This window comes from Apiotrichum porosum, assembly GCF_003942205.1.
Source record: "Apiotrichum porosum strain DSM 27194 chromosome Unknown scaffold_3, whole genome shotgun sequence".
NCBI lineage: Eukaryota > Fungi > Basidiomycota > Tremellomycetes > Trichosporonales > Trichosporonaceae > Apiotrichum > Apiotrichum porosum.
This window is the reverse complement of record NW_021167110.1, coordinates 1,117,708-1,140,160: the sequence shown is the minus strand read 5'-3', so window position 1 is coordinate 1,140,160 and position 22,453 is coordinate 1,117,708. Positions and strand designations below refer to the sequence as shown.

The 22,453-nt window shown below is 59.9% G+C and overlaps 7 protein-coding genes and 1 non-coding gene across 8 annotated transcripts; 3 read left to right on the top strand and 5 right to left on the bottom strand.

The window, feature by feature from the left end:
• The first annotated feature begins 74 nt into the window (after positions 1-74).
• Positions 75-169, top strand: EHS24_006017. Its single transcript has one exon. It is a non-coding gene; the product is annotated as a tRNA-Ile (tRNA).
• Positions 170-580: 411 nt separating this feature from the next.
• Positions 581-5,675, bottom strand: EHS24_006016 (uncharacterized protein; the record flags this gene model as incomplete). The annotated part of the gene is made up of 13 exons (XM_028621491.1): positions 581-1,304; positions 1,351-1,522; positions 1,566-2,347; positions 2,384-2,532; positions 2,575-3,975; positions 4,020-4,121; positions 4,159-4,251; positions 4,291-4,541; positions 4,579-4,659; positions 4,715-5,008; positions 5,048-5,129; positions 5,176-5,284; positions 5,365-5,675. 13 exons carry the CDS (start codon positions 5,673-5,675, stop codon positions 581-583), a joined length of 4,551 nt encoding a protein of 1,516 aa, XP_028477943.1.
• Positions 5,676-6,723: 1,048 nt separating this feature from the next.
• On the bottom strand, positions 6,724-7,991 carry EHS24_006015 (uncharacterized protein; the record flags this gene model as incomplete). The annotated part of the gene is made up of 4 exons (XM_028621490.1): positions 6,724-7,382; positions 7,515-7,566; positions 7,616-7,848; positions 7,952-7,991. The coding sequence occupies 4 exons, from the start codon at positions 7,989-7,991 to the stop codon at positions 6,724-6,726; spliced, it is 984 nt and encodes a 327-aa protein (XP_028477942.1).
• Positions 7,992-8,328: 337 nt separating this feature from the next.
• PRP22 (DEAH-box ATP-dependent RNA helicase prp22) lies at positions 8,329-12,249 on the bottom strand (the record flags this gene model as incomplete). The annotated part of the gene is made up of 6 exons (XM_028621489.1): positions 8,329-8,537; positions 8,585-8,818; positions 8,861-9,473; positions 9,520-11,291; positions 11,330-12,065; positions 12,130-12,249. The coding sequence occupies 6 exons, from the start codon at positions 12,247-12,249 to the stop codon at positions 8,329-8,331; spliced, it is 3,684 nt and encodes a 1,227-aa protein (XP_028477941.1).
• A 333-nt stretch (positions 12,250-12,582) lies between these two features.
• Positions 12,583-14,545, bottom strand: EHS24_006013 (uncharacterized protein; the record flags this gene model as incomplete). The annotated part of the gene is made up of 4 exons (XM_028621488.1): positions 12,583-14,158; positions 14,204-14,218; positions 14,278-14,354; positions 14,393-14,545. The coding sequence occupies 4 exons, from the start codon at positions 14,543-14,545 to the stop codon at positions 12,583-12,585; spliced, it is 1,821 nt and encodes a 606-aa protein (XP_028477940.1).
• Positions 14,546-15,058: 513 nt separating this feature from the next.
• On the top strand, positions 15,059-18,538 carry EHS24_006012 (uncharacterized protein; the record flags this gene model as incomplete). Its single annotated transcript, XM_028621487.1, has 1 exon — positions 15,059-18,538. One exon carries the CDS (start codon positions 15,059-15,061, stop codon positions 18,536-18,538), a length of 3,480 nt encoding a protein of 1,159 aa, XP_028477939.1.
• Positions 18,539-18,947: 409 nt separating this feature from the next.
• SHO1 (Transmembrane osmosensor) lies at positions 18,948-20,363 on the bottom strand (the record flags this gene model as incomplete). The annotated part of the gene is made up of 6 exons (XM_028621486.1): positions 18,948-18,980; positions 19,149-19,679; positions 19,733-19,898; positions 19,994-20,014; positions 20,136-20,172; positions 20,234-20,363. 6 exons carry the CDS (start codon positions 20,361-20,363, stop codon positions 18,948-18,950), a joined length of 918 nt encoding a protein of 305 aa, XP_028477938.1.
• Positions 20,364-20,811: 448 nt separating this feature from the next.
• EHS24_006010 (uncharacterized protein) lies at positions 20,812-22,351 on the top strand (the record flags this gene model as incomplete). Its single annotated transcript, XM_028621485.1, has 4 exons — positions 20,812-20,879; positions 21,045-21,256; positions 21,300-21,554; positions 21,603-22,351. 4 exons carry the CDS (start codon positions 20,812-20,814, stop codon positions 22,349-22,351), a joined length of 1,284 nt encoding a protein of 427 aa, XP_028477937.1.
• Positions 22,352-22,453: the final 102 nt, after the last annotated feature.

Here is a 22,453-nt window from a genome sequence, read left to right as displayed (position 1 = left end):
CTCTGTCTCTCATTGCCTTGTGGTGCTTGTCCTCGTGCTCATGCATTTCCTTGGCCAGAGAACCTTACGTAAAGGGCCGCTTAGCTCAGCTGGTTAGAGCATCGTACTAATACCCAGACCTGGTTACTAGTTCATGCGGAGGTCGGCAGTTCGATCCTGTCAGTGGTCACTTTTTGGCCTCTGGGCACCCCAGGACACTTGCAATGCATCGTGGAGAGTTGCAGATGTTGTTGAAAAGGTGTCGCAGTGATCGGTGCCGCTGAGGTCATTTTCGATGTTGCTGTGGCAATTTAGCCGATGTTCTGTTTTCATACCACAAACTCTGTCTGCTCTGTTTTTAAAGGGGTTGAGTTTCGGCGCACGTTCTGAACTCTGGACGTGTTTAGCCCATGAAAGTATAACCTCTGCTACCGGTACCCTCATTTCGTTTATTTGACGTTTCCAACCATCTCTTTCCGAACCGCCATTATACCCCCTGCTTTCAACGACCCTTCAATGATGTAACTATCATCTATGAGAAATATAACTATTGATGTGGCAGCGCCTGGCAGACTGACACGATGACACGGTGATGTATAATTTATAGACCGGCACTGAAATCCTCCCTCTCCTCCTGCCTGGCACGAATAATCTCCTCGCGCGAGATACTCGACCGCTCGCACATGGTGTAGAAGACGCCGCCCTGGTCGTAGAGGTCGAGCGGGGACGCAAAGGCATTGATTTCGCCCGCGTCCATGACGAGGATCCTGTCCCATGAAATGATGGTGCGCAGACGATGCGCGATGCACAGCAGCGTCTTGCCGTTGAACTCGCGGCGGATACTGCGCTGGATCTGGGCGTCCGTCTCGAGGTCGACGGCGGCAGTGGCCTCGTCGAGAACGACGATCTGGGCGTCCTTGGCCAACGCACGGGCGAGCGAGACGAGGGAGCGCTCGCCGATCGACAGGTTGGAGCCCTCATCGTCGATCGTCATGTCCAACGTGAAGCGCTTGCGGCCTTCATTGTCCTCGTGGTCGAGTAGACAGGCGCGCTGCATGGCCGAGTAAAGTTGCGCGTCATCATGCAGGTCGAAGGGGTCAAGGTTGGACCGGAGCGTGCCGCTGAACAGGGTCGGGTCCTGGGGGATGATGGAGATGCTCGAGCGGAGGTCCTTGAGACCCAAAGTAGAAATGTCGACACCGTCAATCGTGATCTTGCCGGAGGTAAGCTCGGCGAGGCGGAAGAGTGCCACAGTGATAGATGTCTTGCCAGCACCGGTGCGGCCCACGATACCAATCTTCTCGCCGTGCATGAACTCGGCAGAGCTGAGCGTTAGCATGGCTATTCCTGTCGGTGCATGTAGCCACTCACATGCCCTTGAGGACGGGAGGAAGTCCAGGGCGGTAGCCCATGACGACCTTCTCAAATGTAATGTTGCCCTGCGACGGCCAGGTTGCTTGAGGCTTGCTGTCGGGAATCTCGTAGGCAGCCTCTTGGGGCAGGCTGCCATCCGAGTAGTACTTCATGCGCTCGACGGCATTCACTGGGTTGTCAGCGTTGTCTAGGAACCGCAAGTTTCAACGCACTGGTGTTCTCGACTTCAGCGGACTGGCGAGTCACCATGCCGAATAGCTGGGTCATCTGAGTCATGTACGTCAGACACAGGGCGATCTGGGCGGGGCTGAGACCACCGCCACCCTGCGTCGACATGATGGCAACAGCAAAGACGAGACAGGCACCGAGGAAGTCGAGGCGAACGGCGAGCCAACGTTGGTTGGACGAGGTGAGGAGGTATGCCCTGTCCTCGAGATCCATGTAGTAGGCATTGTCGCGGATGAAACGATCCGTCTCACCGTAGGCGCGAATGGTGGCCAGACCGGAGAGCGATTCGGAGAAGTGGGCGTACAGAAGCGAACGGAGCATCGAGTCGAGACGCTTGACCTCGCGTGCCGAGGTGCGGTAGAACAGCGCAAAGTACCAGTACCCGGCACCGACGACGAAGATGATGGCGATGAAGTAGTGGAAGTAGACGGTGATGATGGTCACCGAGCCAAAGAGGGTGACCAGCGTAATGGCCTGCATGCGCAGGGCATCTGCAAGCTGATTGTCCACAGTGTCAATGTCCTTTCCAAAAATACCCATGATGCGACCCAGAGGCTGGGTATCGAAGAAGGACATGGGGCTGAAGAAGACGCGACGAAGAGCGTTGCGGTAGAGGTTGTTGGATGCGTAGTACGACATGAAGGCCATCGTGGTCCCCATTGCGAAGATGAACAGCGACTGTGTGATACCAAGCATGGCATAAATGCCTTGGTAGAAGCTCATGCTCTTGTGGAACTTGTCCTCTTCCCAGTAGGTAAGCCATACACTGGAGTCAGCTTTCGAACATAGTGGGGTAGCTCACGTTGACATGACGCTTGCGCCCTGCATTAGCACGCCAAAAGCCAGACTTGTCGGGAGAGTCCACCACCACTGTCCGGCCTTGAGGTATGTACCGTAGACCTTGGGGCCGACAGAGCCGGTCTTGCGCACCTCCGAGATCATCAGGCGGCCCTGCGCAGGTGAGCATGGCCCTTTCCAGAACGACAAACCTACCTCCAATTTCCCCGTACCAGCGGCCTTGCCCATTTGAGCCCGAGTGAGCTTCTCAATCTTGGCCTCGTTGGTTTGCTGCCTCTTGAGCGCGTTGGGGCCCTCGGTGTCCTCTATAGCGTCCTCTTCCTCCTCGATCTCCTGCTCCTCCTTCATGGCGTGCTGACCGCCGAACTCGTCCATCAGCTTCTGGAAAGCGGCGCCAGAAGTCATGAGGGTATCGTAAGAGCCCTCCTCGACAACGTGCCCGTTCTGAATGGTGTAGATGTAGTCGACTTGCGGGAGGAAGTGGAGCGCGTGAGTGACGAGGATGACCGTCTTGCCCTTGCGGCGCAGACCGAGGATGGCGTCGTTGAACAGCGCCTTGCCGACATGCGCGTCTACGGCACTGAGCGGGTCGTCGAAGAGGATGATATCGGCGTCAAAGTAGAGCGCGCGGGCAATGTTGACACGCTGCTTCTGGCCGCCGGACAGGTTCACACCCTTCTCCCCAATCTCGGTGAGGTCGCCATCGGGCAGGATCTCGAGGTCTGTGACCAGGCTGGCGTCCATCACACACTGCCAGTATCTTGACTCGTCCCACTTTTGGCCAAAGACAATGTTGTCACGGAGTGTCGCGTTCTGGATCCACGCCGTCTGCTGGCAGTAGCCGAGACGACCGCCAAAGATGGCCGAGCCACCCTTGTGGCGCATCTCGCCGAGGAGGCCTTGCAGGATACTGCTTTTGCCGCTTCCAACTGGTCCAACAATAGCAACAAGCTGGCCGCGGGGAACCTCCATGTTGAGGTGCTCAATCGCGAACGGTTCTTCAGACGATGGCGAGCCACCGTCCTCCACAGGCAGAGTCTTGGACTCGTCTTTTTTGCTCTTTTTCTCCTTCTTGCCCTTCTTGCCCCTGGCGTCCTTCAGACCCTTCTCGGTAGAGAGCTGGTCGGGGGACTGGACGGTGGCCCATTGGAACGAGGCGTCCTTGGCACGGAGGGCAACGTCGAGGTTGGGGTCGACGAGGTTCATGTCCTCGGCAAGCGGCGCCTCGAAAAACTCGTGAAGACGCTCAACGGCAGTCTGGGCATCTGTCAACGAAGACAAGGCGCGAGGAAGGAACATGAGCGGCTGGCGGAGGAGGTTGAAGTAGGAGAGCGAGGTGAAGAGGATGGCGGGGTCCAGGTTGTCATGGGTTGCAGTGTAGACGACAAACGACAGCACCGATGCGAGAGCAGGGATACTGAACGCCAGGGCCTGGTTGGCCGCACGGATGAACAGAATCTTGCGAACGGCGTTCATTTCGTTCTTGCGCACAAAGGCCAGGCGCTTCAAAAAGGGAATCTCGTAGGTGAACGCCTTGATGATCTGCATGGCAGACAGCAGCTCTTGAAGGAGCTTTGATCGACCGTCTGTCCATTTCTGTGATTATGAGCTGGGTATTCACAGATTAAGAGTCAGCTCACCATGGACTTTTTGCGAATGATAAAGCTCTGCTTCATGAACTGGGTTTGCAGAGGGGCCAAAATGATGAAGAGCGCAAAACCAACGAGAGCCGAGGGGCCAATCTGCTGGGTTAGCGTGCTCGGCAGCAATAGAACCCACCTGAAGGATGAGAAGGATGAGGGTGACAATGAGCTGAATCGGTGCAGTCCAGATGGCGTGGAACCACTGGGCACAGTAATCAATGCGGGAGATCTGACGAGGTCAGCAGGCCAGAGCTTGGACACCTCTTACATCACTGGACAGGTATGCCATGAGCTTGCCATTGGGGTGCTGGGAGCGCGCACCAACAGTCAAGTTGAGGGAGCGCTTGTAGGTGGCGGAAATCAAGGCGGCCCTAGACAGAGCACCAGTCATCATGGAGCGGAAGAAGAACTGGTGCTGGCAGACGGACTGCATGATGGTGAGAGCGAACAGACCGATAGCGAGGCCCACACCGCGGCCGGCGTTGGGCTTGTCGCCGTCGCCGTGCTTGGCCGCATACACTGAGTGTGAGTTATGCCTGCAGATATCCTAACTTACTCTGTTGGCTGAACTTGATGATCTCCTTGACGAGGAGAGGCGTCATGAGCTGCGCCTCGTCGCCAAGGACCTTGAACAGACCTGTCCGTCAGCTCTGGCAATATGCCCGCCACAGCTGCTTCAGAGGTGCACTCACCGCCATACCAGAAGTTCGGGAAGGTATCGTTGAGTGCCCAAGTAATGCTGCCGCGCTGCTGGCCGCTACGGGCACGCCACTCGGCCTCGAGCGTCGCCTTGCGCTCGCCATACGACGCGTCCTTGCCGTACGGGGAGAAGTCCTCCGGGAGCTTGTTGTGGGTGGCCGCAGTGACAGCCCAGCCAACACGGCGCCGGAGGGGCGGCTTGGCTGTAGGGAGAACCGCGTTCCACTCGGCGGCCTTGTCACATCGCTTCTCAAAGTTGGCAATGAACTGGCGCGAGATGGTGTCGGCTGACTGTCAGCTATTAGCACGCGGGGGACGCAGCTCACCTTCTCTTGTAGGGTCGACCTTCCACAAGTCTGTCGCCTGCAGAGGACGCTGGTATCCCAGGCGCATGAGCGGGGAGACCCACTGGAGACATCAGTGACCGCGGTTGGAGGGTTGGACTGCAACGTACGTGAAAGGTCAGCTTTGAGACGACATTGGCCGTGGCAAGCGGCATCACGGGTGCCTCATCGAGCGTCTTGCGTGGTGGTGGCGGGGCATGGCGGGGACGCCAGAGTTCCCTGTGATCGTGAGCATGGTGTCTTTGCCGACGGTCAATGGCGGAAGGGTATCCTCGGACCTCGGAATTACGGATACTCACCACCAATGTTCGCGCTTGAGGCCAGGGAACTGGACGTTTTCGTGACCAGACAGGTCGCGCAGGCGGATACCGCCATGGTCGTCGTCGACGTCCGTGTCGCTCTCGGTCTCATCGGCGACGCTGGCTTCCTTTCCAGTGGTAGGAACCTTCTCGATGTCGACATAATCAACGTTGGCTTGGGCTTTATCACTGGGCGTGGTGGGTGCTGTTGTTGTTGTTGTCCTTGCTGGGTGGACCGCCGTGGGAGCGGCGGGTGGTGTGGTCACCGCTCCGCTGTCCGCTGCGCTGCCCTGTGGGCCCGCATTCGCCATGTGTATAGCTCAAACCCGGACACGGTGGTGCGTGGAGTGGTGAGTGAATGAATAAGAAGAGAAAGAGAGAAGCAGACCGAGCCAGACGCGGGACAGGAGACCCCCCCTTTTGAACAGTGGTCGGTCATGCCCGAAGGAATGGCCACCAACGACACATGGGTCTCCAGGCGAGAGACCCGAGCCAACCGACACGAGGACGAGGTCGTGCGAGCGTTTGTGAGCATTTGAATGCCAGTGGACTGAACACGGGGGCTAGAGCAAGATCAACATGCATCTACTACTCCCAGCTGCTGTGCTGTGGACCATAACGAACACGCGTGTCGTGTCCTTGCTAGGCAGCATTGTGAACCATGGGTCGAAATATAATCTTGGCGAGCACGAGGGGCTATAACCGGCTGCGCATTTCCGCAGCAGCTCTACTACTCTGACCGATCACCGAGGGGTGGTGGAGTGATGCGATACGCCGATGGAGATATGTCGTGACCGGCTCGTCACCTCGACGCGACAGGACGCCTTGATGGCGACTGGGGTTTGTTTGGTTCGAGCAGAGACGAAGCCGAAACGAACAAGTCATGTCGGGCCCAGTTGGGGGATGATCTGCCAGGATCTGCAGCATTCGGCAAGTCGGGAAGGCACCCGATGGACCCGAAAGCAGATGCTCTCAAATCGCCGGCCGGCGACCAAACGTTGATGCTACGCCGGTCAATGTCAGTCTCGACTTTTTCTTCCAAACGAGGGGCCCAAGCGGCCCCCTGTCTCTGCAGCTGTCTGCCGCAGATACTCGAGAAGCTCTGTGATCTGTGATGCTCATCACCTCGTGGTTGAGGGTTAGCCAGCGATATAGCGATAAGAGCGAGGCAGAGGGCAATCACTGCCACCCGCGTCTTCTTTGGATCTTTGGCTTGTGCCTGATGCCTGAATAGATGCATAATGCCCTCCTCCTTTCACTCTCTGTGGCTCTGTAGCTCTGTAGCTTTGTGGCTCTGTGTGCGGTTCTTCCTACTGATAATCTCCCCATTTACCCATTTACTACTACTCGTTACACCTCCTAGTTGGCAGCAAGACGCGCCTCGACGTCCTTGCGCGCCGGGATGCTCTCCATGGCACCCGCCTTCTCAACGGCGAGCGAGCACGCCTGTGTGCAGACGGGCACGATCTCGGCCAGCGACGCATCGTCGCCCTTCTCCATGAGCAGGGCCGTAAAGTAGCCCGCAAACGTGTCGCCGGCACCGGTGGTGTCGACGACCTTCTTGACGGGTGCGGCGGGGAACGAGGCGATTTCGGGGTGCGGGCCGGCGCCGCGGGGGTCGAGGACGAGGACACCCTGCGGGCCGATGGTGGTCACAATGATGATCTTGTCGTTGAAGCCCTTGGCGCGGTGCAGCGCGTGCATGGCGGCAGTGGAGGCGTCGGCGACGGACAGCGAGGCGGAGAGCGGGGTGTCGTCGAACGCGGCGAGGATGGACGCGAGCTCGCCCTCGTTCACGATGAGGATCGAGAGGCAGTCCCAGGGGAACGCGCGGAGGATGTCGGGCGAAGGCATGGGGGAAGGGTTGTACACGCTGGTCAAGCCCGCAGCGCCGGAAGCACGCAGGTACGCGAGGGTGTCCTCGAGGGGAATCTCGTTCTGGACGAGGAGGTGGGTAAAGCCGGTGAGATCGGGGGTGGTCTCGCCCGACGGGGCATAGTTGGCACCGGCGTGCAGCACTGTAAAGTCAGCATAAAACCAGAAGACATAAAGGGTTTATGAAGCAGCTGTCTTCGCCAAGAAGTAGGGACAGCTGCTCGTCCCGTCTCGTGCTGCAATGCTGCCTGCCGGGACCCCATTCAAACACTCACCGATCGAGTTCTCGCCATCAGCCGCACGCTGGATAATAGCGCGGCCAGTAACCTGCGCGCATCAGCTGATAGATCTTTCGTCAAGCCCCCAGCAGACTAACCTCGCCTTCAACAACCTTCACACGGCTGACATCCACACCGCCCTCGGCAATCGAGTCGCGGATCGCGAGCCCGTCGCCGCCAATGCGCCCGTCGAGGACCACGCGGCCGCCAGCGCGTCCACACGCAAAGGCCTGGTTGGCACCTTTACCGCCCGTCTTGCGCGAGAAGCCGGTAGAGGCGATGGTCTCTCCGGGACGGACGATGTGCGGGAGAGCGTAGAACTCGTCAATGTCTGAGGAGAGTTAGCTGGGTTGACCCGCGGTGCAGATGCAGCTGAGCTCCGTTGTGCCATGTCGCGCAAGGAGGAGGAGACATGAGAAGAAGCAAAGACATACTGATCGAGCCGCGGACGAGGCATGCCTTGGAGGTAGACATTGTGAGTATATGTATTGTTGTTGAAGAAGAGCAAGAGGTGGCCAGATGATGAACAACTGGACCTTTTGAACAATACGGCACTGGCCCGTCGTCGGTGACTTCATTGACCGGTTGTGTCTGGTCCCGGCCGGCCTCCACCGCGCCAAGTTCCCCGGCGACCTTTTGTTCTGTTCTTGCTGCTGCTGCATGACTGCATCTAGATACTGCTACTTCTACTGCTGAACACCCCCTGCTGCGACGATTGTTGCTCCAGAGCGTCGTACGTGAGAAGCTTCGGGTTTCACACACGCCAAGAGCCCACGCCCGGCGACTTTTACTGCCAAACACTACCTCTCTTCTAGAATGTTTGCGAGTTGCGGACAGGACGCTTCTGCTTGGACAGACGCCACGAGTCCTTGTTCTCGGCAAACCTGTCGAAGAGCGGCTGGATCGTCTCGTTCTGCTTGCGCTTGGAGATGCGGTGCTGGTCGGCAACCTTGAAGAACGTCGGCGCCACCTCGGACAGCCACTTGGGCTCAATGACCGTGACCTGGTGCATGTACTCCTCTGTGACGGGTTAGATCACTCGACTCTAGTCAACCCGATCGACTTACTTGCTGTCAGGACCAGTTCGTAGTAGATACACCATTCTGGTGGACGCTGGAAGAGGGCCGATGACGGGTGGATGCTGACGGGCGTGCCCTCCACGAGGGTCTTGTAGCCCTCGACGGGGTCCTTCTTGGCCGCATTACGGAAGAAGCCAGAGCAAATGGCCATGCGCACGCGGTTGTAGTTGGTTCCACACGATGACAGCTCGTGCTTGTATCGCTCCATGATACCGATGAGCTCTGAAAATGTCAGCTGGCTGAACTAGAGGTCCCTCAACTCACGTTTCCTAACGTCCTGGGCCGTCTTGAGCGCACGCGTGTGGATAAAGTTCTCAAAGCACCAGGGGTTGCTAAACTTGCTCGCCTTCCAGCCATTGTACACGGCGAGGAGAGTGAGGAGGTCGCCCTCGGGCTGGTGGAACTTTGCCTTTTTGGCGTCGGCCTGGGCCTGCTTGTCCTTGGGACGGTAGAAGACCTGACCACCGGCCTGGAGCATAGCCACGATGGTGAGGGCCTCTTCGGAGCAGCCATAGTCGACCGACTTGATGAGCATCTTACACAGTGGCGGGTCGAGAGGGAAGTCTGCCATCTTGCGTCCCACGCGGGTAAGGAGACCTTCGTCGTCGAGCGCGCCGAGCGCATACAGCTGCTCAAGCGCGGTAAGCATGGTGGCCGCTGGTGGGGGGTCCATAAAGTCAAAGTTGATCAGGTCGTTGACACCCATCGCCTTGAGAGTCAGAATGGTAGACGCCAAGTTGGTACGCTGGATTTCGGGGATAGGGTTGGCCAGCATCTCGTTGCGGTAGGCAATCTCAGTGTACAGGCGGTAGCACTTGCCGGGACCGGTACGACCAGCACGACCCGAACGCTGGCGGGCCTGGGCTTGGGAGATGGGCTGTGGACGTCAGCAGGTGATCGCACGAATTCTACCTGACACGTACCGTGACAATGAGCGAGTCCATACCGAGCTTGGGGTCGTACGCGTTCTGCTTTGAGAATCCTGGGTCGATAACATAGTAGATACCGTCGATAGTAATCGACGTCTCGGCAATGTTGGTAGCAATAACAACCTTACGCGCGCCAGGAGGAGCAGGGTCGAAAATTCTCGACTGCATCTCAGATGGCAGGGCAGCATAGACGGGCAGGATGATGAGGTCGGGCACTTGGGATCCCAGGGCCTTGACTCGTTCGAACAGGACCTCACATGCAGTGTCGATTTCTTCTTGTCCAGTCAGGAAGAGAAGAATGTCTCCTGGGGGCTCCATGAGATGGATCTGCATGATGGTGATGAGCGAAGCTTCGAGGTAGTCGGGCTCGGGGTCCTTGGTGTACAGGATCTCGACGGGGAAGGTACGACCGGGAATGGTGAAGATGGGGCAGCCCCAGAAGTAGGTGGCGAACTTTTCGGCATCGAGGGTAGCCGAAGTACAGATGAGCTTGAGGTCGGGGCGGCGCTTGCACGCCTTCTTCATGAGGCCAAACAGAACGTCGGTGGCGACAGTACGCTCGTGCGCTTCGTCAAGCATGATAACACTGTACTTGGACATGTCGGGGTCGATGAGCAGCTCACGCAGCAGCATACCGTCCGTCATGAACTTGATCTTGGTCTCGGGGGAGGTGACGTCCTCGAAACGGACGTTGTAACCGACCTCGGAACCCAGACGACAGCCGACCTCTTCGGACACACGCTTGGCGACGGACACAGCCGCGACCTTACGGGGCTGGGTGCATCCGAGCTTGCCCCTGGTCAAGAGACCCTCCTCGGCGAGGTACTGTGCCATCTGTGTGGTCTTTCCCGAACCAGTGTCACCGACAACGACGAGAATCTGGTTGTCGCGCACAGCCTTGACGAGCTGGTCCCTGAGCTTGTAGATGGGGAGCGAGCGACGCTGCTCCTGGATGCTCATGGAGGTAATGCGACCGAAAGTGACCGACTTATTGGCCGACTTCCATTCGGGAGTCTGCATCTGCTTCTGGTTCATCTGGTTGAGACGAAGGTCGGAAGCAAACTGGCGGTCGGTTGGCTGGGCCATGGGGTCGAGCCAGGGGGTAGTGACGTTGCGTGCCTCCGAGTCGGCACGCTCGTTGGCCTCCATACGACGCATGTCGGCACGCTCCTTGGCGAGTGTACCACCTGCCAGAGCGGCACGGTTCATCGAGCCATCTGGGGCCTTGATAATCTTCACGGGGGAAATGTCCAGAGTGATCTTGGTCTGGCCAGCCAAAAAGGCAGGCTCCTTCTCTGCGACCTCAATGTCCACCTCCTCGTCAATCTCGGGGTTGTTGATTGTCGTGTTAAAGTCATCGTCGAGGTCGGGGTAGTCTGCGGCACTGACGACACCACTGGCGATGAGCTGCTTGATCTCAAACCTCTCTGGACTTGAAAGGCGCTTGGCACTGCCGCCACGGCGCTCGTCGACATGGATGGGGGGAGGAGCCATGGGGTCTCCTTCGCGATGCAGCGGTGCGGCATTGGCGCCAGTGCCGACACGGGCGGCGAAGCGACGCTGCTCATCATCCATTTCCTCCTGCGTCTTGATGCGCATGTGCGGTGACAGGTCCTCACCCGTGTCCTGGTCGACATCCTTCATGCTGAGACCAAACTTGCTTCCAGCGACGGTCATCACCTTGACTTTGACGCGTTGGTTGCGGCTGACGACCTCGGAAGCCGACTGGACGCGCGAGCTCGCAAGCGCGGAAATGTGAACGAGACCTGAAGAGTTAGCGTACGATACAGGCACAACAACTCACCCTCTACCCTCCCTGCAACACCATCGAGACCGACGAACGCGCCAAAGTCCTTGACACTCGAGACCGTTCCGTTGTAGATCTTGTACTGGATCGGCCTGTCGTCGAGTCCCGGACGGCCACGGCGCTCGTATCCTCCCGAGCTCGAACCCTGGTCACGCGGGGGAGGCGGAGCACCGGCTCCACCACGCGCAGCCCATCCATTATCACGGATCCCACCGCCGCCGCCGCCACCACCGCCACCACCGCGGTCGTCGAAGTCGTCGTGTCGGCCATAGCCGCTGTCCCGCCCGCCGTAGCCGCGATCCCGGTCGTCTTGCCGGGCCCGCTTGGCAGTCGGCTCGCCCTCCATATAGTCGTCGGCGGCCGCGCGGCCCCTCCGTGACGCGACGGCCTGGAGCTGCGCCATGGTGTCGTCCATGGAGAGATCGGGCAGCGTCTCGGCGCCCTCCTTCCTCTCGCGGTCCTTCAGGTAGTCGTCCTCCGTCTTCCACTCTTGGTCAGGCATGCTGAGACCGGGGAACTTGCGCGACTGGAGAGACTTTGCGTCGTTGGCGTCGGCAGTCTTGGGCTTGCCGGCCTCAGCCTTGGCCTTTGCCTTTGCCGCCTTGCGCTTGTACTTGGGGTGCATGGTGACGATGAGGCGGTCGAGGTTCTTGACAAACGAGTCGGGAAAGTCGGCACCGATCTCGGACAGCTTCTTGCTAAACTCGTCATAGCCCTTGCTCTGCTCGTGGAGCTGAGACTGTTAGTGTTGCATTTCAAACAAAGGAAGGAAGGGGGGAGGTTGTGTTGTGACCTACAGCGATGACAAACTCGGCCAGGTTTTTGTCCTGGAGCTTGGTGTGGTTGAAAAGCTCCTGGGATACGCGGGATACGAGCGAGAGAAGCTCGAGCTTGTACAGCTCCTTGTCGGCGCCCATGGTTGCAAGTGTTACGCTGCGATGCCGAAGCAGCGGGATGTGAGGTTGACTGAAGAGACGGCGGGCACAAGAGTTCGAGATCACTTGGTGGCGACTGGATGCAAGGGAGCTGGACGGAAACAAAATTGACACGTATATAACGCCCCTCGCTTATCACAAGTGGCGCTTGCTTTTCATTGCGTGGATCGACACCGGCGGCGATCTCTAGCCATCTCACTTCAGAATCAAAACTACTTTGCATGCGTCCTCCCATGCTACCACACTACTCTACTACAGCCAGATATCGACGAGGTATTGCTATGCTTCTACTCTTTTTTGGGTTTGGGTACAATTTTAGAGGTCGGTAACACAGCCGTGGCTAGCGTCCGAGACGAGGCGGGCGTACTTGAGGAGAGTACCCTGCTTGACCTTGAGAGGGGGAGCGACCCACTTCTCACGACGGGCAGCGAGGACCTCGTCCGAGACGTCGACGTTGAGGGTGTTGGCCTCGGCGTCAATGTGGATCATGTCGCCGTCCTCGATAAGGGCGATGGGGCCACCGACCTGGGCCTCGGGGACGACGTGGCCGATAACGAAGCCGTGCGAGCCACCCGAGAAGCGGCCGTCAGTGAGGCACGCGACGTCGTAGCCGAGACCGGCACCCATGATGAGACCAGTGGGCTTGAGCATCTCGGGCATGCCGGGGCCACCCTTGGGGCCGAGGTAACGGAGAATGACAACAGTCTTGGTGCCCTTCTTGATCTCGTTGTTCTCGAGGGCGGCAACGAACGAGTCCTCGTCGTTGAAGACACGGGCCTTGCCCGAGAAGGCAAGACCCTCCTTGCCGGTGATCTTGGCGACGGCACCGCCGGGGGCAAGGTTACCGCGGAGGATACGGAGGTGACCAGTGGCCTTGAGGGGGTTGTTGACGGGGCGGATAACGTCCTGGCCGTCCCACTTGTGGCCGTACTTGTCCATCCACTCGGCGCAGTTCTCGCCAAGGGTCTTGCCGGTGACGGTGAGCTGGTTGCCAGTCATGAGGCCCTCCTTGATGAGGTAGTGCATGACCGCGGGGACACCACCAATGCGGTAGACGTCCTCGAAGACGTACTTGCCCGAGGGCTTGAGGTCGGCAAGGAAGGGGATGCGGTCCGAGACCGACTGGAAGTCGTCAATGGTGAGGGTGATGCCGACCGAGTGGGCAATGGCGATCAGGTGGAGGACGGCGTTGGTCGAGCCACCAAGAGCCATGACGAGAACCATGGCGTTCTCAAAGGCCTCGCGGGTCATAATGTCGCGGGGGAGAATGTTGTTGTTGAGGAGGTTGACCATGGCCTCACCGGCGGCGTCACACTCGGCGAGCTTCTCGGGGTACTCGGCGGGGAACGACGACGAACCGGGGAGCGACATACCGAGGGCCTCAGCAGCGGAAGCCATGGTGTTGGCAGTGTACATACCACCGCAAGCACCCGAACCGGGGCAGGCGTTACGGATGGTGTCGTAACGGACAGCCTCGGCCTCCTCGGTCTGACCCTCCTGGAGGAAGCGGCCGTACGACTGGAAGGCCGAGACAATGTCAACAACCTCCTCGGGGCGGCCAGTGCTGCCACCACCGCAGTGGCCGGGACGGATGGTACCGCCGTAAACCATGAAACCGGGGCGGTTCAGGCGGCCGAGGGCCATGAGGGTACCGGGCATGTTCTTGTCACAACCGGGAACGACGACCATACCGTCGAGCCAGTGGCCACCGGCGGCGGTCTCGACCTGGTCGGCAATGAGGTCACGGGACTGGAGCGAGTAGCGCATACCCTCGGTACCCATCGAGATACCGTCAGAGACACCGACGGTACCGAACTGGTAGCCAGTAACACCGGCGCGCACCAGCGACTGCTTGATACGCTGGCCGAGAGCGAGAATGTGACCATTGCATCTGTAGGAGCGTCAGAGATACAGCCCCAGAGGGTCTGGTGCTTACGGGTTACCCTCGTACCTGTACGTCGTCAGCCTCATTTTTGACCCACATTCCAACACTATCGCTTCTCCACTTACCAGACGGAAGCGACGCCGACCATGGGCTTGGCGAGGTCCTCAATCGAGTCGACACCCTCAGTGGCGTAGAGCATAGCCTGGGGGTTGGTACTTGTACAGTAATTTAACAACTCACCTGCGAGGCGCCCTGGGCCTTGGGCTGGGTGATGACCTTGGAGTAGCGGTTGAGGCCGGCCTGGGCAGCACGAGCCGACGACGAGATGGTGCGGCGCGAGGCCGCGCGCTGGTTGGCGCGGAGAACGTTGGACGACGAGCCGAGCATGGACATGTTTTTTTTGGGGAAAGGGGCTTGCTCGCCGAGAGAGAGGTGTGTATGCCTTTTGAGGAGAGGAGGGGAGGGACAATGTACAAGAACTTTGCGTCGACTTAGAAGGGGGAGTTCTGGCGCTCTGGGTGGACGACACGGTGTTCACCGGGGGGTGAGGCCCCCCAGCGCTCGGCCGGGATTTGGAACGGGTGACGGCTGGGTGGAGAGCGACTTTTTCCTGGGCGTGTGTGCGGGGTTGGCCGCGCCCAATAAAGGATTCAATATGACACCGCGCCCATTTACCGTTACGTAATGAATTGTATGTCTAAAGACCGATTACGTACATTGAAACGCCCACGTGGCATTACATAAGCAGTGTTTGAGAGCCTCGCTCGCTTGCCGACCTCCACGCCGTGTTGGCTGCACGGTCGATAGCATGACGATCGCTGGCACTGCCATCCACAACACCACACGCTCTCTCGCCCCCACGCCCTCCCCTCTCCACCCCCCCCCACCCAACCTTCTTTCTGCATCATGGAGGAGGCCGAAGGTGGGTGTATTCACCTGGCGCGCCCTGCTGACCCACCAGAGCCGGCCCCGTCTCTTGTAGACCTCCTCCAGGCGACGGCCACGGAGCGGCGCGCGACCGCACCGGACCTGACGTCCGAGGCTGCATCGAGCTACCTTGACCACTTGCTATCCCTCCCTCTCAAAACATTGCTAGCAGAGGCTTCTGTCATCTCCAACGAAGCCGGTAGCGTCGAGAGCGAGCTCACCAACCTGTGCTATCGCGAATACCCGACGTTCATCTCAGTCCACAACTGCTCTTCCGCTGTCACTTCGGCCTTTGACGACTTCTCCAGCAGCCTTGGCCGCCTGCTCGACGCTGTCCCTGCGCTCGAGGAAGAATGCCGGACATTTGTGCGCTCCACATCTGGCGTGCAGAATGCCCGTGCCAAGGCCGCTCTCGTCCAGGAGCATCAGGACAAGCTGTTCGACCTGTTGGAGATTCCGCAGCTCATGGACACTTGTGTCCGCAACGGCTACTATCAAGAGGCTCTCGAGCTGTCGGCACACACGCAGAGCTTGGTGAAACGCTACCCCAGTGTCGAGCTCGTCCATGACGTTGCCAAGGAGGTCGACGGCGTCCTCCAGCTCATGCTTGCCCAGCTCCTCGCCCTTCTCCGGGAACCCATCAAGCTGCCTGCGCTGGTCAAGACTGTCGGCTACTTGCGCCGTCTGGGAACCATCGAAGAGTCGGAGCTGTCACTCGTGTTCCTCATTTCACGCCTGTCCAACTTCAAGGCGCACCTGGTGGCCCTCGAACGCGACCGCACAGACGCCGTGCGCTATGTGCGCAAGTATGTCGACCTCTTCCGCGAGCATGTCTTTGACATTGTGTCGCAATTCTCGGCCATCTTCCTCGAGGGCAACCCGTCGCCATCGGCTGCTAGCCAGCTTTCGTCGTTTGTTGGACAGTGTGTCAATGAGCTTGTCGCCTTGGTGTCGAGCTATGTGCCCAAGATGACCAACGACGCCGCATCCTTGTCGTCGATCCTGGTTCAGCTCGGATACTGTTCGCTGGCCTTTGCGCGTGTCGGTCTCGACTTTTCGTCCCTCATCGCCGAACCCTTCTCGGACGCTGTCCTGTTGGCCTTCTCACAATCGCTTGGTGCTGCTTCGACCTCACTGTCAAATACCTTGGCGCATGCGGTCAAGTCTGCCGGCAGTCCCGCTCAAGTGCTCATGGCGCAAGAGTACATCGCCCCGCTCCTGGCTGCCGACTCGCCGCTTGACTTTATCAAATGGGAGGGCACATTTGAGAACCTTCCCACCGATCTCGCCCGCTTCCCCCCACTGGCCATCCTCGTCAACGCCCACCTCTCCGCCCTCAACTCCCTTCGTCTTCTCGCCCCCCTGCATCTGCATCCGCAACTGTCTGCCGCCCAGGCTTCAGCGCTTGTGGCGAGCACCCACAGTGTCGCCCAGTACGTTCGCCAAACTGTCGCCCTTTCCGACCCATTGGTCGGGTCTCCTATCGACGGCGGCCGGATGCACAAGCGCCAAAACTCGTCCAGCAAGGCTGCTTTGATCCGCCGCAACTCGGAGGGCCAGCTTACACCCGAAGCGCGGACCGCCAAGCGCCGCGAGACGCAGTGGGTATGCGTCGCCTTTGCCGACACTTGGGTCAAGGTCGTGTCCCCCTTGCTCATCGACGCACTGGACAATGGCGTGTACGAAGGTGCCCTGCCGTCTAACCAGGACGCCGAGCTGCGCGAGGCCCTCCACGCCATCTCGTCTTGGGTCGAGGACCAGCTCGAGGACAAGCAGCCGTCTCCCGTCCCAATTCTCAAGGCCGCTACTCGCCAGAATGGCGGCTTGGGTCTCAACGCCAAGTCTACGCCCAACGGGTCTGGCGCTGCCACTCCGCACGCCGTTCCAGAGGAAGACGAGGCGGCCGAGGCAGTGTTCGTCCCCGATTCGCCTGTCAAGGGCCTGCAGAAGCAAGTCACAGAGGAGCCAGAGGAGATGGCCGCGGCGCCAGTGGATGAGCAAGTGGCCAACGGCATTGTCGACGAGTCGAGAGACGACGTCGAGGCTATCGACGTTGTGGCTACGGAACCTGTCGTCTCAGCACCAGAGGCTACAGTAGAGGAACCAGCAGAGGATGCGCCAAGGGAGATCCTCACCCTCCCAGAACCAGAGCCTGTGGTTGAGACACCCGAGGTGGACTCTGTGGTGGCCGCGGATGAACCCCCTGCTGCCAGTGACCTTCCTGTCCAACCGCCCCAGGCCGCCCTCGATGCCGACCCCGTTGAGCCAACACCAACCCACGAGGCGGTTACCGAGACGCTCGAGACCCAGACTGTTCCAGACGTCGTCGAGGACCACGCGGGTGTGGAAGCTGGCCCCGCCGATGTTGGTATCGTTCCTACAGGCACTTCTGAGGAGCCCGAGTCACCCGGAACAGGATCAGTACCACCCTCTGTTGAACGTGAAGAGCAGGTGGAGGCCCCCGCACCCACCTCAACGGAGGCAGAGGAACCCATCCCCCAGGAGCCCATCCCCCAGGAGCCCCTTGCTCCTGCACCGGTGGAGGAGGTGGCCGAACCTGTTTCTGAGCCTCCTGCTGCCATCGAGGCGGCCACTCCATCTAGTGACGAAGTGGTAGTCCCCAAGAATGAGCCAGAGGAGACGAACGACGACGAGCCCGCTGTCGTAGAGCCACCATCACCAACATCAGACGCGCAGCCGGAAGCCCTGGCGCTGGAACCGGAAGCAAAGGAGCCGGAGCCGCAACCTGCCGAGCTCACGACGCCTGTCAACATTGACGACAACAGTCAACAGCAAGTTGAACGTGACGCCACCGCAGCCGCACCTGTCGCACCAACCAGCGACAACAACGCTGAGACTGCGGGACCGGCCGACGCGGACGAGACTGAGGAGCACGAGGCCATTGTCCAGCTTTCTTCTCAACCTGAAACCGGCCCAGCAGAAGGGGCCGTGCGCGACACACCACCCAGTTTGGTGCCTGACGACGCGACTGCAACCCCCTCCGACGACACCGGCTTCATTGTGCCTGACGTTCCAGTGCCAGGCGTGGACGCTGCTGTGGCGTCCAGCATCGTCCCAGCAGCGTTGGACACGCTCCCATCCGACGTGCCCGGCGAGGACACAACACCGGAAGCGAGCCAGGACAAGGACCAGGAGGAGCCGGCGGACACCAGCAAGAACAAGGTTGGCGGCGACGCGTCGGATGTTGATGACCGCGTCGTGCGCGTTCCAGCAGCAGTGGCGGACGCGTCGTCTGTCCCTGTGGATGTGGATGTGGATGTGGGTGGTGCGGACGAGGACACGCCGACAGACATCGAGACGCCCACGCCTGCCGACAGCGCAGCCAACTCGCGCGCTCCTTCGCCCACGCCCGCGCCCGGCTCCGCAGTGCCCAGTACCAGTGGCGGCGGCGGTGGTGCCAAGAAGAAGAAGAAGAACAAAAAGGGCAAGAAGAAGTAGACCAGACCACGGCACAGGCCACAGGATATCTCTAGTTGTTTTGTTTATTCTAAGGGCACGCGGCCGTTCATGCATGCACGACGACACGAGACAGGGACAGAGACAGAGACAGAGAGAAAAGACTATAGAGTAACAGAGACAGACACACGAGTATCGAGTCAGGTCGAGGCGGGGTGGGTGGGTGTTGGTGGGTGGTGGCGGTGGTGGTGGTGGTGGTGGCGGTTTCTCGTTTCTCGTCAGCTTCTTCCGACGTTCTTCTTTACTACTACTACTACTACTACTGCTACTATTGCGGCCGCCGAGCAAGGAAATGGTCGTCATCGATGTCGGGTTTGTGGTGTACAGTTCCATTCGTGTTGCGCGGGCCGGGATGCAAGGTCATGTGCGATCTGCCAATGAGTGGCGGCGATCACAGCAGGGCCAGGTAGTTGGATGGGGCGATCTGTGCGCTGTCAGCGGGGCCGTCGTCACCGTCATGGCGCATCCATGCACAACCGGTTAGTGCCGGGTGGGCCAGGCGAGCTGTGCGGAAGTGGGAGGCGTCACCCATCCCCTCGTTTGTCCAGCCACCCCGGGCCCTCGAAAATGAATGAAGACGAGCCAAACTCACTCCTTGCTGTCCGCTGGCAGTGCGGACCTGGTACCACTTGCCGGTGTTGTCGAGGACCTCGAGGATCTCGCCCTTTGCAAACGAGACCTCGTTGGGGTCGTCGGGCGAGGCAGAGTACGCGTAGTTGGCCTTTGCCTTCTGCTTGACGACGTTGTCGACCGACTGGCCTGCGGCGCTAAAGTCGTCGCGGCTAGTGCTCACGGGCACACCGCCGGTCGAGTGGGGAGCCATGTCCATGCCGCCGCCCATGCCGCCCGAACCATACGAGGCCATGCCGCCGTAGGCGCCGTTCGACTTGGTGGTGGTGGGAATGTCGTGGGACGACATGCCACGCTCGGCGGCGGCGCCGCGCAGGCCAGACGACTCGGACGCGTACATGCCATTGTCGTGCGAGTTGTGCATGCCCGACGAACGGCGGCGGCTCCAGCCCGACGCGCCGCCAGTGCCGTTCAGGAAGAGGTTGTTGATGAATGTGCCCTCTTCAGAGGTGAGGTACAGAATCCAGACAATCTGAGGCAAGGACGGGGGGTCCTGAGTCAGTCACGAGGAAAAATAAAACAAAACACGCCAGGGAAGCGACTCACGTCGACCATGGCCAGGAGCATGGATCCAACAGCACAAGCAATTTCGGAGCCGAGGTGCGAGTAAATCTTGGAGTCGACGGCGTCGACGACAAAGACGAGGGAGATGGCGGCGAAAATGGCCAGCTGGAAACGGTAGAGCGGCACAGCGTCCGAGGCACATGCGAGGCTGAAGAGGAGGGGGGGTGGTTAGTGGCTGGTGTGAATGGGAAGCGGCTGAGGGAACAAGGCCACGAGGACATTGTTTGCCCTGGCGATACATACAAGAAACCTGCAATGACAAACCTAGAGGACGTCAGCTGCTTGTTACGTGTTTTTTTTTCTTGTTGACGGTTGACGCGTGCCGGGACAAAAGTGCACCGACATGGAACGACTTGGTCTACGGAGGCGGTGTTGGTGTACTCACAGCTGGACCCAGATTGCGAACCAGAGGCTTCCTCCGGCTGTGGATGTGGTGTCAGGGATGGTGTACTCTGCGGGGGGCAGCATGGGTGTGGGACGTACCGCCATACTGGGCTTGGCTCGCACACAAGGCTGCGAACGCGATCAGCCAGGCTGGGGCGGCAATGCCAAAGGTGGCCATGAACACTGGGTTCCGGAAGATGACCCCGATGTCGAGTCCGTTGTCGAACATGGTTGGGGTTGGGGGTGTGGGAGTGTAGGGGGGGTGGTGGTGGTGTTGGGAGAGGATGCAGGTGGTGGTGGTGGTGGGTGGAGAGTGAGAGATGGAGAGAAAGAGAGGGAACGAGTCAATGTGGTGTGTGTTGGGGGGTTGTGAAGATGTGCAGTCGAGGGTTTGTTGTTTGACGCCTGAGAAAGGGGTCTCACACCGCGGCGGGCGGACAGGCGGGGGACCGACATGGAGGAAATCGGCGCGCGCTCGCGTGTGCACACCCTGGCTCGCGGCCTGCGTGTTTGCGCCGTGGCAACCACAGATTTTGATCCCGTCTCACCGTTTTGCCACCCATAATAAACCGCGCACCCCTGTGGAATATATGGCCTGGCTGGGCGCCCGATATGACGAAGGCAGGATCATTGTCTCGTCGTCGTCGTCGTCGCCATCGTCCATCGCCCATCACACCATGCCACCATGCCCATGCTGTGGCCTCTCCAAGAAAGAACAGTACTGCGCACACTGCATTCACCAAGGGTACGTCCACAGCATATACATCTCTCGTTCATTCCCAGCGCACCTGACGGCGGACCCGGGGGGTCACACATATACCCTCCTGCCGTTTGCACCGCTTGGATGAAATCAGGAGCCCTTTGACGCCGCTCCCGGCCAACATGACACAACATGGCTGACCTACGTCAGCGTTGCAACACATGCAGAGATAGCACGGGGCCTCAAATCTCAAGCAGACAAGGCGGTAGCGAGGGCCGAGACGCTCTTGGGTGGAACAACTTCACCGCACGTTCGAGGCGGGCATGAATGGCGCAAGCTGCGTGCCGCCGTTGCTGCGTCCGAGCAGCGAGTCGCACTGCTGCGTGCGCAGCTCACAGCGAGAAAGGACGAGATCAAACGATGTGAGCTGAGGAGGACCACAGAGGACTGTAGCTGACATTTCAGCACGCGACTGTGTGGCCCGTTCCGATGTGCGTGAACGGCAAGACACACTCCAGACTGCCCAACGAGCGAGGCTGTCGCCCGCCGACCTGCGCGCGCAGATCGCCTTCGTTCGCGCCCAGCATCGAGAAGTGGGCAAGCGCATCATACAGGCTCGTCGAGTCCTCGTGCGCGAGGTCGTCGACGTCTTTGGCGTGCAGCGACGCAAGGGCTGGGAGATTGCCGGCATCGAGCTGCCTGCGCCAGAGAACTTTAGATGTGCGTTTCCCCCACTTTTTCACGGCCAACACACTGCTGACCGGACAGTACATCCGTCCATGTCGATCAACGCGGCCTTCATGCACACGATCCACCTCTTGGCCCTCTTGACGCGCTACCTGTCCATCGAGGTCCCCTTTGAGCCCACACCCCAGGCGCCCCTGGAGCTCGTGCACGTCGGCCGACCGGCGATGAAGGCCAACGTACCGTTCCTGTCCACCTCGAAATGGCGTGAAAAGCACGTCTTGTGGATGTCCAGCACGGCCTCGCTCGCGGGCCAGCTCAAGAAGACGTCCAACTCGGCCGCACGCCAGGCCGCCGTCGCCGGCATCCTGGCCAAGTCATACAAGAAGCACCGGGCGAGCCTGACGGCCTTTGCCCTCCTCGCACACTCGGTCGCGTACCTGGCATACACCCAGGGTGTGCCCGGTATCGGCCTACGGGACGACGGGTCACGAGGAGACTCGGAGGACGAGGACGAGAACATGGGTGGTGGAGGGGGAGGTGCAGGCGCAGGCGGCGCAGGCGGACAGATGACCGCGGCCTCGGGCGTGCTTGTCCAGCCCACCGCTGTGCTCGAGCTGATCAGCCTGCTCGCCGAATCGCCGACGCTGGGCTGCCGCGCGCACGCACCGGGAACGTCCGACGTGCTCCGCCACATGGGCTTTGGGCTGGACGTCAAGAAGGTCGTGGCGACGGTGCTGGCTGCCGAGGACCAGCGGTGGGGTGTGCGGCCCGGGCAGGAAGGCAAGGAGGAGCTCAGCGAAGGGTGGGACCTGCTCGACGTGGAGACGTGAGCAGTGGAGGTGGGGGTGGGGCATGGGCCTGGGCCTGGGCCCGTGGGGCCGCTCAAGATCAGTAGACACACATCAACATCAAGCACAGCATTGCCATCACAG